General features: G+C 40.9%; 3 protein-coding genes across 3 annotated transcripts in view; 1 reads left to right on the top strand and 2 right to left on the bottom strand.

Annotated features, from left to right (window-relative positions):
- Positions 1-16: 16 nt before the first annotated feature.
- On the bottom strand, positions 17-1,800 carry LOC6573469 (zinc finger and SCAN domain-containing protein 31). Its single transcript, XM_001999514.4, has 4 exons — positions 1,546-1,800; positions 772-1,472; positions 572-706; positions 17-508 (listed from the first exon to the last, which is right to left on the bottom strand). Exons 1-4 carry the CDS (start codon positions 1,687-1,689, stop codon positions 202-204), a joined length of 1,287 nt encoding a protein of 428 aa, XP_001999550.1. The 5' UTR covers positions 1,690-1,800; the 3' UTR covers positions 17-201.
- Positions 1,801-2,278: 478 nt separating this feature from the next.
- On the top strand, positions 2,279-8,686 carry LOC6573470 (DNA-binding protein RFX7). Its single transcript, XM_032729548.2, has 4 exons — positions 2,279-3,537; positions 3,596-3,838; positions 3,933-4,389; positions 4,452-8,686. Exons 1-4 carry the CDS (start codon positions 2,756-2,758, stop codon positions 7,104-7,106), a joined length of 4,137 nt encoding a protein of 1,378 aa, XP_032585439.1. The 5' UTR covers positions 2,279-2,755; the 3' UTR covers positions 7,107-8,686.
- A 1,920-nt stretch (positions 8,687-10,606) lies between these two features.
- The window catches only part of LOC6573472 (histone-lysine N-methyltransferase, H3 lysine-79 specific), a 42,997-nt gene continuing 40,289 nt past the window's right edge, over positions 10,607-13,314 (bottom strand). Inside the window, exon 7 of the mRNA XM_032729534.2 lies at positions 10,607-13,231. Coding sequence (XP_032585425.1) covers positions 12,153-13,231 — 1,079 coding nt within the window. The 3' untranslated portion in view covers positions 10,607-12,152. The remainder of the gene's footprint in view (positions 13,232-13,314) is intronic.

The following is a 13,314-nucleotide window of genomic DNA, read 5'->3' as shown; positions in this document are numbered from 1 at the left end:
AATTTATAAAGGCTTATTTCTCTGTTGACTCTTCTCAAAGATGTATATTTACAACATCAAATAATTTACATTTATAACACATTTACTTTATTAAATCATCATCAATTAAATGTGAATTGAAATTTAGAACCTACTTAAAAATATAACACGGAACGACCTTTTTATATGCTGTGGTGTCCAATGGTGGTAAAGAAAATGTGCCTAAGAGAGCATATGTGGCTGTGATAATCGCAGCTTGACATCCTTGAGTTCATCTACAGCCAATAGCTCAACGTCCTGCTCCTCGCGATCGTACTTCAATGTCTCGGCGAGCATAACTGCGTTCTGATGACATTTGGTCTCCTCGTGTTGGCGCATGTGATGTAGCAGGCGGAAATCCTTTTGGCAGTAGTCGCATCGATACAATTTGATGTCGGAGTGTATAAGCTCGTGCTTAGTCAAAGAGTGAGCGTATGCGAAAGCCTTGTCGCATACCTTGCACACATATGGCTTGATGCCGCGATGCACACTGTCAGATTAATAAATTGGGTATAGTTAATCATTTTTGATAAGATCGCCTGTAGGTACATACTTTTCATGCGATTTCAGCACGCTCTCGTAGAAGAATTGACGACTGCAGAAACTACACTTATAGGGCTTGCTTCCTGTGTGGGAATACATGTGCTTGCGCAGCTGTTCGCGGACCTGGAACTTGGCTTCACAGAGTCTGCAAGCATGCAAATTATATTAAAACAGAAGTTTAACATGTTTTGTATACTTTTTGATACTTACTCGCACTGATATTGGCAAACAGCATCGTGGCGCCGACGATGTTCCATCATGCGTCCCCGCTTCTCATAGAAATTCCCACATACATCACAAACATAGCCACCTTTCTCGTTTCCATCCGATGTTCGGAGCGAGTTAAGGCCAGGCCGTGGCCGTCCACGTCTAGGTTTAATGTCAACGACTCCAGCCTCCAGACCATATTGATGCTGTAATTCCCCTTGCTCGGACTTTACTATATTCATGCCGAAGCGTGTTCGACCACGCCTTAGTTTGATGTCACCTTGAGTTACCGTGTTATCATATTTCGTCTCAAGGACGACATCATTATGCTCAGGATTCATTTCTATTGTATAGTTGTCCTCCAAGTACTCAATATCATCCGTTATGACTTCTTGTTGCTCGTGGGAGCCATCGACTTCCAAAAATTCATCGCTCTGTACATGATCCTCAACATCGGCATGACCCGAACTTTGTGCATCATTCATCACAAATTCATTCATTTCATCTTCTTGTTGGTGATGCTGTGAACCAAACTCCTCCTTTACAAGGTAATCATCGGCTTCATCTAAGAGGCCCAGTTCGCGACAATAGTCTTCAATTTCAGCTTGCTTGCGCAAAGCCTTCTCACGAAACTGGAATGCCATATTGAGCTCCACCTTGCATGGTTTGCAAATACCATCAGGAATTTGATCCTTGCCATTCAGCTATAAGCGGAGAAAATGAAAAGTAAATAGACTGTTTTTGTGCGCATCTTATTTTAAAACAAGTAATACGCACCTTACTAAAAGAAATGCCCAAGAGCTGAATAAGCATTTCATTTGGGGTCTCCTCACCCTCCTCGCGGGATTCATCAATCCGCTGTAATCGCTGGCTGGGCTCTAAGCACACACGACAAGTGTTTGGACCAAGTTCAGCGCGCATCTTTTGTTTAATTGCGGTATAGAACAGTATTTTAGTGTTAAAATTTTGTCTGTGTTGTGTAAAGGTAAAGCGTCGGCCGTCTTAAGGAATCGCCATTTTTTCTGAGTAGCGATTACAGTTGCACAATCGTTATCGATAGCACTGGAGTTGTTCAAATTAGATAACAAAACAATTTTGCAGCAATAAAATAAAAAAAAAAAAACAATATTTTTTTTTGGTTTACAGCAAAAAGTTCACAACTAAACAAATTTATATGCAAATATTTATAGCTTTTAGAATATATGTTATAAAATACTCATTTACGCATTTAATTCTCACGAATGGTACGCAGCAAAACTACTAAAATTTAAAAATACCAATAAATTAATAATACATGTACATATGTATCTAAAAAATTTCAGTAATAATATACAAAAATTTAATCTATGATTGGGACATAAATCAAAATAGTGTTTAACTTTACTTAATTGATAATTATTGAACTACTATATTTTTTAATAAATTGAAAATCTATCGAAATACAACACGGTGTTTACAAATTAAATCATGGGGTATTTATCGGCACCATCAACTGTTGCAGTATCTGGCCACATACTGTGTATATTTTTCGAGACGCAGAAGGAACGGAGCTCTTATCTCCGCGAAAAATGGATTATTCCAACATATTTTGTAATCTTATTAGAATTTAGTTTGTGTATTGGAATTTGAACAATCGTAGAATTTACTGTATCTGGCGCTCAAGGCGTACGCTCGCCTTAGACTTGGCTTGCCCATGCAGTTGGCAAAATGGTTTATTATCTTGCGTTGTTAACATCCGTGTCTTCCGTCGTCGCCAAAATGTTCGTTGCGCCAGTTATCGACTTCGCAATCTTCATCTCCTAAAGCACGCGTCATCAATCATTTAGTGCGTAAGTCCTTAGACCAATTCAAATTTGTTAGAATCGGGAAAAACAATAACAAACAAATAACGTTAAAAAGTCAAAGTGCGTCCAGAAGTAACGCAGAGTGGTTGCTTCTGGCTGGTGGCTCGCGGGTTAGTGTTTTGAGAGCCAGCCCACCAGCTACCATGTCCGAGAAGCATGGCCAAATTAGTGGAGCGCAGTGGACGGCGAAATCGGCAGCAGCAGCGGCGGCGGCAACGGCAGCTTCAGCAGGGGTCACAACTGCATCCACATCGCTGCAGAAGCACCAACAAACCAATCCTAATTCCAATACAATATACGAAGCAACGGTTGCCACAAGCCCATATGGAATCTGTGGTGTGACTGTTCCAGTGCCGGACATTCCGACCTATACGTCTGGACGGTTCCAGGCTCCATCCATTCATTTGCAAGCGGCTAAGTCATCGCCACTAACCATTGCACCGATTGTGCCACCATCTCTGGCACTCGCCCAGTCCCAGGTGTCACCCACACCTACAAATGTACCTGTTCCCAGCGGGGGCTTCGTGCCGCCTGCATTTCCAAGTGTGAATGCGCCAGGACCAGCCGTCAGTAATACCACATCTGTGCTGACACCCAATCCCTTTGCAGCGGCCGCTGGCAATGCTGGTCTTGCGTTTGTCAATGCCTTTAACAGCGCTCAGCAATTGGAGTTGGGCAAGATTATGCATGCCATGAATGCTTCCTCGGCATCAGGAACGCATACAGCTGCAGCTATTCCAAAGCATCCACCACCTCCACAACATCATCCTCATACACATCCCAGTGAAGTTGGCTCAGTACCTACGCCGCCGGCTGCCCCCAGTGGCGCCATCAATTCCACAATTGCGGAAAATGTAATGAATTCCCTAACCAGCGACGACGAACGCATGCGACGCGTCCAACAGGTCATCGAAGCTAGCTTGGAGTGAGTGGCTGTAACTGAACACTAGCTGTAATACTTATTAATTATCCATTCCATTTAGTCATACTGCAAAAGTACAGATCGCTCAAATTCTGGAAAGTGTGGCAGCGCTGAAGCCTATTGAAAAACTGTTCTTATATTTGCGCCTGCCCGGCGAAAGTGCTGATACGGACCCACTAAGACAGCCGCAGAACCCACTGGGCACCCGATCCGAAATTAATCACACCATCAATTGGGTGCGCTCACATCTGGAACATGATGCTCAGGTCTCCATTCCAAAACAGGACGTTTACAATGATTATATGTAAGTTACCTAAGGTTTACATTTAGATGGCTGTCTCTTAGCAAGACGGAATTGTTTGATACTAAGATTTCGTGAAATATATCTGACTTTTCAGCGCCTATTGTGAACGCCTGAGCATCAAGCCGCTGTCAACTGCGGACTTTGGTAAGGTCATGAAGCAGGTGTTCCCTGGCGTTCGACCACGGCGTCTAGGCACGCGTGGCAATTCGCGCTACTGCTACGCAGCTATGCGGAAGACTACGAAATTGACGCCGCCACAGCTGCCGCAGCTATGCAAGGATGAGCCTCTCGATGACGCTCATACAACGGAGGCCACTCCCGCACAGAATATGCAAACACCGAATGTCATTGCGGATACACATGGCTCCAAAACAGAAAACGAGTGCAACTGGGATGTGGTGCGCAGCTGGGCAGAAAAACTGCTTAACACCAAGCTGGAAAGCGTTACAGAATTGGCCACACGAATCAAGAACAACAATGCAACAATTAATGCGGCATTGGCACCCAAAAAGTACACACCCAGAGAGCCCAAAGAGAAGCGATCGCTTGCAGTAAGTTTATATCACTATTAATATATAAATAATACAATTTCTTATGAACATCGCATCAACAGGACATGGGACCGCTGAAGAAGCGACGTAAAAAGAAACGCAAAGGTTCAACATCGTCGGAGTCGAGTTGCAATCAACTGAGTGGCGCTCAAGATGCAGGCAGTAGCCAGGAAGCAGTCATCGAAGAACACAAAACAGAGCAGTTACTAAAGATCAAGCAGGAGATTATAGACTCACCCAGTGGTTTTGTGACTTCCCAACCGCTTCAGCAGCCGCCGCAGCAGCAGCAGCTGCAGGTTTTGCCGATGAATTTGGCCACAGAGCCGCGCAGTAATGCAGTCCGAAATCTAACTCCTAAGCTATTGGAGCTGCAAACTGCTGGAACAGTACCGCAGCCATTATCACCCAGTGCACTGGTGATAAAGGACGAGGCAGAGGAATATAACACCACCAATATATTTTGCAAAAAAGTGCTAAAAGCACAGCAGACCAAAGGCTTTTGGGCCAACTCGCCCAGCAGCGCCAGTGCAACTGGCACCAGCACCGGCAGTAGCACCTTACTTGTGCCTCCAGTAATAACTACAACGGCCGCAACACCGCCGCCTCTCGCACAGCCATCTGCTGAAAGCGCGCCCGCTAATGTGGCGGTGCTCTCAATGGGTCCACCAGCGCAAATGAATCATCCCAGCTCTGTCAGCCCGTCAAGCAGTCTTGATACGAACACTACCGTACCGAAGGTTGCGTCGCGGAATATGATGTCGCTGCGGGCCAAACGCTTGATTGCAGAGAATGCAGCAGCTCTAGCCGCTGCTGCAGAGGATACTGGGTTGGCTGAGAACCTCGGTTTGCCACGTGAACGCGTAATTAGTATATGCAATATGGACAAGCATGAGCTTGACGACTACTTTCTGCCCGGCGAGGATGAGGAGGAGAACTCTGAAGGGCCAGATACTGAGCTGCTTCAATATTTTCAGATGGGAGACGCTGAGGAAAAACAACTGAATTCCTTAGATGCTCAAGCAGAACAAAACAGAAATCCACAGGCTGCCTCAGCTACTGCAGTAACAAATGCAATGGCAACAGCAACAGCCAGATTGGCAACGGCAACGGCGACGACAACAGTGAAGACGACGCAACAACAATTACATCAGCAGCAACAACAGTCGCAGATGCGTCGATTAATGCCCTTGCCAACGACAGCAGCAACAACAGCGGCAGCAGCAAATGTTGTGGGTTCTGCCTCAGCGTCTCTGGCACTAATGTCACGAAAGCATCAACAACAACACCAGCAGCAGCAACAACAACAGCAACAGCTGCAAACGATCAGCAACAGCAATAAACGCAAAATTAGTCTAAGCAACGCGTCCAGCAACGGCAACAACAAGAACTGCATTTTTTTGCCCATTTCACCAAACATCAATAGCAGTAATAACAGCAACAGCAACAGCAAAGTTCCAGCAGATGCTGCATCAAGCCAAGCACTAGCAGCAACACCTTCAGCTGCAACAGCAACAGCAGCAGTTGCAACAACTGGTAAATCGACCACGCAGAACTGCTTCGCCAGTCCGGGCCTATCGTGCATGCGTCAGCGTTCCAGCCTGTTGACCAAACAGCAATCGCTTGACTTTGACAATAACAACGGCAATGGGGATCCCATGATTGGTGCGCATAGACGTAGACGCAGTTACGTTTACAGCTATCCCAGCAGCAGTTCTGCCTCGGCGCCGCCCAGTCCCTCGTTGCTACAGCAGTGCATGGGCGTCAATTGGTCGTTTATGAGCGGCACTGGGAGCAGCAATAGCAACCAGTTCAACGAGAATAACGTCAACGATAACAACAGCAATGTGGAACTGCTGGTTAATCAAAATTCAATGGATTTGGAAACAAGTCTGGCGCTAAGCGGCGCAAATATGGAGCTAAACGAAACGCAACGATCGCAATCGGTGCCGTTGTCTCAGCTGCAACGCAGCAGTAACCACTCTCCCTCGACGGGCTACAACCGCTTGCTGAACCAGGCCGTCACCACTAGCGTAGTAAAAGATGCGCTCTTCTCGGAAAACAGCAACAGCCAGCAGTCGGTCGGCACATTGAAGCTAGGCGGCGGCGATGTGGATGTGTCGGCAGGTCTGCTCTACGATGATGTGGATGTCGGTGCGCTTATTTCACCAAGCTTCAATAACAAGTTTAACGGCATACAAACAACAACCACATGCAGCTCGTCGGCCGGGTCTTCGAGCGGCTACAGCAGTGCCGGCAGTGCAGGCGGAATAGTGTCTCGCTCTGTACCCTCCACACCGCTGCCGCATCAGCAGTCGCAGTTGCAGAACTGCAACAGTGGCCTGAGCACCGCCAATGGAAACGCCAATACGGCCAGTGGCTTTTTCAACATCTCACCAGCCTTTAATTGGGGCGCCAACAATGTGGGATATGGTGGACAGTCGTACAGTGCACGCAATCCTTTGGATATTTCCAAATCGATGCCAACAACGCCCATAACGACGCCTTGTTTCCGCTATAGCCCTGTCGAGCTGCATCGCGACTTCTTGATCAACGGCAATACCATTGACAGTCTGTCGTCGCCAGCTGTGACAGCTTTTAATAGCGCCACAGATGTCGTCTTGGCGCTCAGCAACGATACGCTGATTGACGACGGGGCACCCAATAACAGCGATGTTGAGGCCATAATTGGCGCCGTCGATATACTCGACAGCTTGTAGAATTTGCCCGAAGAGAAAGCTCAATCACAGACGGAGATTGCGAGCGAGACGCAGCCAGAGGAGCTGGTTATGGCCTGTTTGCTACAGCATGTGGATAAGCTGTAAGTGTCTCTCACTCCCACTCACGAATTTTCTCTGGCACCAGAAATTTCGAATCACAATTCGGATAGAAGAACATAACATAGTCTGTATTGTGTTTAACGTAATTCTGTTGTGTTTATCTTAAGTAATTGTATCATATTTAATGTGCCCTAACATGAGCTTTCTCTTCGCAATTCGCTAGCGGACGACCACAAAAACACAAAGAAATTTATTAAGCTAAGCTCCAATTGGTTTCACGTATATCCAATAAGCAATTTGTGTAAATTGGAATGTCAACGTATTTGTTTTTGTATGTCATTGGAACCCTCCTGAACCAAGTATCCCTCAGGCCATTGTTATCTGTATGTGCGTGCATATACACTTGTTTGTTTGTGTATGTAGTATCTATAATAATATATGTCTCTGCTGTATATCAGGCATATTATTGTTATAAAATGGAACTCAGCTGATAAATGTTGACAATTTTCCACAGTTGATTACTTTATTTTTAGATGATCCAATGACCCTTGATTTAGAAGCAAAACTGTAAACATAAACGATTAAAGATACAAAAGTACTAGAGTAGAGAACCTTACAAATGAAACGAACTTAAAGTCTGAATGAATTCGACGTGCAGCGGTTTTAAAGAAGAATATTTATATACACATAGCTGATAAAAGATTGTAACATTTTAAATGCCCCTATCAGGGGCTGAGGTGGTTTACCTATTCCGAGAAGAGCTGAAACTGAACATACAGAATAAATAGTTCTAAGCTACCAAAAGTTGAGGGCCCGAACCAACGATAAGCGTTCAACAATAATTATCAATTTTCAATATCTAAGTGTGTGTCTGAAATTACGTAACGTAACGTGGTGTATTTGTTATCAAATCAATTTATAATTTAAACTGTCTAATCAGAAAACGTTGCTAGCTTAAGCATACGTCTTAAATTGGTCGACCTTCTTTCGATTTTATTAACAGTCTATGTATTAAGTACTATGTAATTTCTATTTTCTATTCAATTAAATTGTTATATTTTCTACCCTATCGCTAGACCATTTTAAGTGGTCGTTGACTAGCATTAAGTGTTTGTTTGTTATTGAAAGTGTTTTGTTTGGAATGATAATGCATAATGTGAGCAGTGACTCCTATTATAGCTAATTCGATAGATTTAATTTTATATGTAATTCCCGGTCTATTATCTATAAATTTAGTGTTACTAAAACCAATCCAATTCCTAATTCGTATGTTTATTCATCTATTCTTTGGGTTTCTACGGCTTTGAACAAAGTTTAACTTTAAGATTTCACTTATATATATCACAAATTCTTTACTCTGCTAAATATTAACGTTAGTTTGTTTGTAAAACAAAGTAAAAATTTTAAATACACACATCCAATGAGAAATGCTTTCTTTAAATTTCAATTGTAAAAATTAAAGATAACAAAAAAATTTTACAATTTGTCATAAATGTGCCTCAGGCTTTATTGTAAAAGAATTATATTCTTGCATATAAATTATATACACAAATAAAGAGGAAAGTAAGCAGCGTATACATATACACATATATATATACATAAGTACATATATATATACATATATGAAAATATACACTCATTTACAAAATGCAGGTAGAGCTAGGAAAACAATGAATTTGTCAAAGACCTCAGATTCAGCCAAGAATAAAAATAGTCAGCAAAAATGATCCATTCAGCATATGTATACAAATTCCCATGAATACAACCGTTAGCACAGTCAGCTTAATTCTAAACTAAATCAATATCTCGCACATATATCTGTGTGCATCAGATTAAAACAATCGAAGCTAAGAAACTGGATATGCAGGTCCCCTATCCCAACTGCTACCGCTTTAACATAAATAGAAATAGCCCGTAAGCAATATGAGTACGAGTGCATATACATTTATAAGTCTTTCACCGGGAACACTTTGATAAACAAACCGACAACGATTATACATACTTACATACAATAGTTACATATAGATAACAAAAATATAAACGAACCAAATTGTACTTTTTATAAAATATTTGAAATAGAATGCAGAAAAAAATAATACAAAGAACAAAACAAATAAAGTCAATAAAAGACCTATGGAACAAGCAAATAATTGTGATTTCTTTCACTTGAGGTTGGAATTGGGAATTGGAAATTGGGTCGCAAACTAGTATTAATAAAAATGTTTCAATTAATGATAAATGAATATATGAAATTGCTCGCGTTGTAGTTTATTTCAATAACCAGAAATTTCAGAGAATTAATGAACTTGACATAATGAATCGCTACAAATGTAAGTAAAGACTGGAAGCTGGATCAAATGTGTCATATGTGACTGCCCTGCCCATTTTCTTCATCTTTGATATGTTTCCTATGATTGATCTAATTCTCTTTTGTTTTACAAAACTGATGTAAGGTTTTTCTGATAGCTCTGTGGACAAATAAATTTTTCCGGACAGAGAATTCAAATAAATGAATTCATTTTTATTTTTCTAATTAGGAGTCCCAACTTGTGCGCTAATATCTGCGTATTAATTGTGTTAAATTTTAAAATACTTGAATTTTATAGGCATTTTTTTTATAATAACTTAATTTTCATATTTTTCGCAGATCTACTTTATTTTTAAGTGAAGTAAATTATTTAACCCAGATATTAATTGAAATTCAAAATATTTCTTCGATTCATATCTCATGTGTAGATAATATTTATATTCATTAAAAAGACGAGAACTTTTGTAATTTTGTTATTATTTTTTCTTTTATTAAACTGTTAAGTTTAAAATAATAATATTAATATGCAATAAATATTTGTTTGTTTTTTTAATATAATAATATACATAATAATACCGTTAAATTTAATATGCTTGTGTGCTTGATTATTTTTAAATATTTTCATTCATTTCTTGTTGTTATTAATTAGTTGCGTTTGCTTACTTTTCAGTATAATACTTGTATGTTAATTTTTTTATGTAAATTTAACTATATAGTTTTATATGCATTTTACATTACAATTAAATAGCGCCAAATAATATTCCATTTGCTACAACTGTTCTTTTCCATGTTGTCGGGGCTACCATTAATAGTTTATAAAATTATTGTTGTGTGCAATTAGTTTTATGTTTGGTTTGTTTTTTGTTTTTATTAGCCCTTCGACTTTGTATATGACAATAAATATAAGTAAAATATGTATACGTATAAAAATCATTTATGCGCCATTATCTCCATACTTGTTCTCCTTTATTAATGCCACTTGTACACTACGCTAATAGCACATTTTGAAAATTCAATTAAATTGCTAATTATTTTATATTTATTTATTTGTTTATTATAATTAATGTTTTGCAGTTGCTGTTGCCCTTAAAACTATTTGTTAAATATGGTTTACGTATATATTTTATATATGTTTGTTACTAAATATTTATTATTATTATTATTATTATTATTTGTTAAATGCTTGTAAATTATGTTATTCTGCTTGTTTACTCTTCAATTTGTTTCCTGATATTTGACTTGCGTGTTTTTTCAATTTATTATCGAACCGATGCCGTTCGCTGTTTCCCTTTTGACTTTCAGATCTCCCAATGAAACTGCGTAACGGTATGGCCACACATACATACATACATATATGCCATATGTATGCATAAATATACATATAATTATACAATATATATGTGTTGTATATGCTGCTAATGCTATGCTAATTATGTATGTATATAATATATATAAAATTGTTGTTATTTCGCTGAGGTGGAAAATTCTTTAATTAATAAGGTTACTTGTTGTTGGTGTTGTTGTTGTTCTTGTTGTTATCCTGCTGCCTGAATATTGCTATTGCGATTGTTACGCTACATCAGTTGCGTTCGTTCCATTATTATTTTAGAATATAGTAAAGTATCGTCTTGTTTATTTTGAGCAAGGCGGATGCAGACCCGCCCTCCCCTGTGTTCACTTAAAAAACTTTTATTTATGTATATTTTATATATATTCGTGTAAATGTTTTTGCTAAGCGCACTGAAAATTAATTATTAAATGCAACAACAAAATATTCAATGTGCATCTGTCCCGTGATTTGCATTTTAAGCTCTATTTTATTAGAAGCTTTCACTGCAGTTTGAATATTTAATGATTGGTAGTTGCATATATCTAATTTGTAATACGATTTTGGAAGCGACGCTGACGACTTGCGAACACGAACGGATCGAATTTTCAGAATTTGTTGGTCCCAAAACGAAAATTTTGAACTGAACTCAACTGAACGGAACAACTTCTATATGTGTCACATAAGATGGAGATTAAAAGAAAGACGTCCACAGATTAGTTTGTAATTAGTTTAAAAATTTATTTAAAAATCATAAAAAAACACACAGAAATCCAATGTAAAGGACAAAACACACAACTTAAAACAAACACAAATAAATCTATTAAACAATACAAAATAAGATAAAATTTGTTTAGGTCTAATAATCATAATCGTAATAATGGTAATAAGTATAAGGTTGGTGATAATGAAGTCAGTAACATTGTTGATCAGTAATTGTTGGGGTCTGTTGTTGCGGTCGTTTGGTGCCTTAAGAGCTAACACACAAGTTCAGTTAAAAATATGCTACACTAATCTAATTACAATCAGTGAAAATCAAATATACACACATAATAGAAAATGAAACAAGGCAAAAAGCGCTGCTATACAATAAGTTAACTACAAACACAATTCATTTAGTTACAGATTACAAATCTAAATTAGCTCGATTCGAATCGATTAAAACATGATTTTGACAAAAATAAAATTAAGCATAAAGCAAAATAGACAATTATTCATTATTTTCATTTGTTGCGCATGTGGCCGCGGATCGATTGATTTTCCCAGTGGAAAATCTCTCTACTATTGCCCATTTTCTTCCTACTATACTCGTCACTCTGTTCAGCAATTTAACTAAATTAATTTACATTAATTAATTACTCGACGTGGTGGCATTCGCCGTCGGCTCGCCCGTGTTGCTGCGACTGTCGAGCGACCAGTCCCAGTCCTTGCCCTTAGGCCGAAACTTTGAGGACTTGTGATGGTGATGATAGCTGGCATTTGCATTAACATTAACATTGGCATTTGCATTGGCGCCATGATGGGGCGATGATTTCTCTTTTGGCGATTTGCCCGATTTGCTCAGCACAGCTGGCGGCGTTGCTGCCACCATGCCGGATGCGTCCAGTGCAGTCGGCGGTCCATTGCCTGCCGCATCGGCGGCCGTGGGCGGCGCACTGGAGTTGGAGTAAGCCAGCAGCTCGTCGCAGTCATACTCCCAGTTCCGCTCGCAGAACTTTTTCTTGTAGTGCTTCTCGGATCCTCCCTTGAACTTGCGCTGGTATTTAAGCGGTATGCGCAGATCGTTGACCAGCGACGGTGCATGCACAGGTGGGGGCGTGGCCACGCTTGCCGCACTGGGACTGGGTGTACGTGGCAGACCAACGTCGGAGAGTGGCGGCGACTCGATTGCGCTCGGATCTACCGGCGAAATGGTCTTCAATGAGCTGCTTGCGTGCAAGGATGAGGATGCAGTCGACTTCATGCTGCTGTCGCTCAAGTGGTCTGCCAAGTGTTGCTGCTGTTGATGTTGTTGCTGTGGCTGCTGTTGCTGCGGCTGCTGTTGTTGCTGCAACTGCTGTTGCATTGGCTGCTGCAGCGGCTGGTGACCATGCTGATACGGATGATGGCTCAGATTGTGCACCTGGCTAGCGTAGAGGCTGCTGTTGGTGCTGCTGCTGCTGCCGCTGCTGCTGTTGTTGATGGGCAACTCTAGCTGTGATGAGCTCGACGAGGTGGACAAAAAGGTGCGCACTGCGTCCGAATTGCTGCTGCTGTGCGTGATGCCCGAGTCGGGCGAGGTGTTGCAACTGATCGAAGCGGGCACCGTGTCGCCGTCAATGGAACGGCGCGTCTTGTCCAGCTCGGTGCTGGCAAAGGCCACCAGCCGGTCAAAGCCGGAGCTGACGCGATGCTGCCAATGGGATTCCTCGTCGGCCGCAATGACATCGTCTGTCATGGAAAAACATAAGAGATAGATTAGATATAATGCACACTATAAAGTCGATTGAGTGAAGGGAGCAACAGCTGCAGGT

This window comes from Drosophila mojavensis, unplaced genomic scaffold (assembly GCF_018153725.1).
Source record: "Drosophila mojavensis isolate 15081-1352.22 unplaced genomic scaffold, ASM1815372v1 contig_16, whole genome shotgun sequence".
NCBI classification, from domain to species: Eukaryota; Metazoa; Arthropoda; class Insecta; order Diptera; family Drosophilidae; genus Drosophila; species Drosophila mojavensis.
This window is presented reverse-complemented; position numbering and strand designations above follow the sequence as displayed.

What these genes read in the sequence shown, in the direction of transcription:
- LOC6573469 (XM_001999514.4), bottom strand. Translation starts at nt 1,689, where the DNA reads ATGCGCGCTGAACTTGGTCCAAACACTTGTCGTGTGTGCTTAGAGCCC. An exon ending in TGGGCATTTCTTTTAGTAAG is followed by an intron (nt 1,473 to 1,545) that starts GTGCGTATTACT and finishes CTCCGCTTATAG; the next exon opens with CTGAATGGCAAGGATCAAAT. An exon ending in GTTTGCCAATATCAGTGCGA is followed by an intron (nt 707 to 771) that starts GTAAGTATCAAA and finishes GCATGCTTGCAG; the next exon opens with ACTCTGTGAAGCCAAGTTCC.
- LOC6573470 (XM_032729548.2), top strand. Translation starts at nt 2,756, where the DNA reads ATGTCCGAGAAGCATGGCCAAATTAGTGGAGCGCAGTGGACGGCGAAA. An exon ending in GACGTTTACAATGATTATAT is followed by an intron (nt 3,839 to 3,932) that starts GTAAGTTACCTA and finishes CTGACTTTTCAG; the next exon opens with CGCCTATTGTGAACGCCTGA. An exon ending in AAGAGAAGCGATCGCTTGCA is followed by an intron (nt 4,390 to 4,451) that starts GTAAGTTTATAT and finishes TCGCATCAACAG; the next exon opens with GACATGGGACCGCTGAAGAA.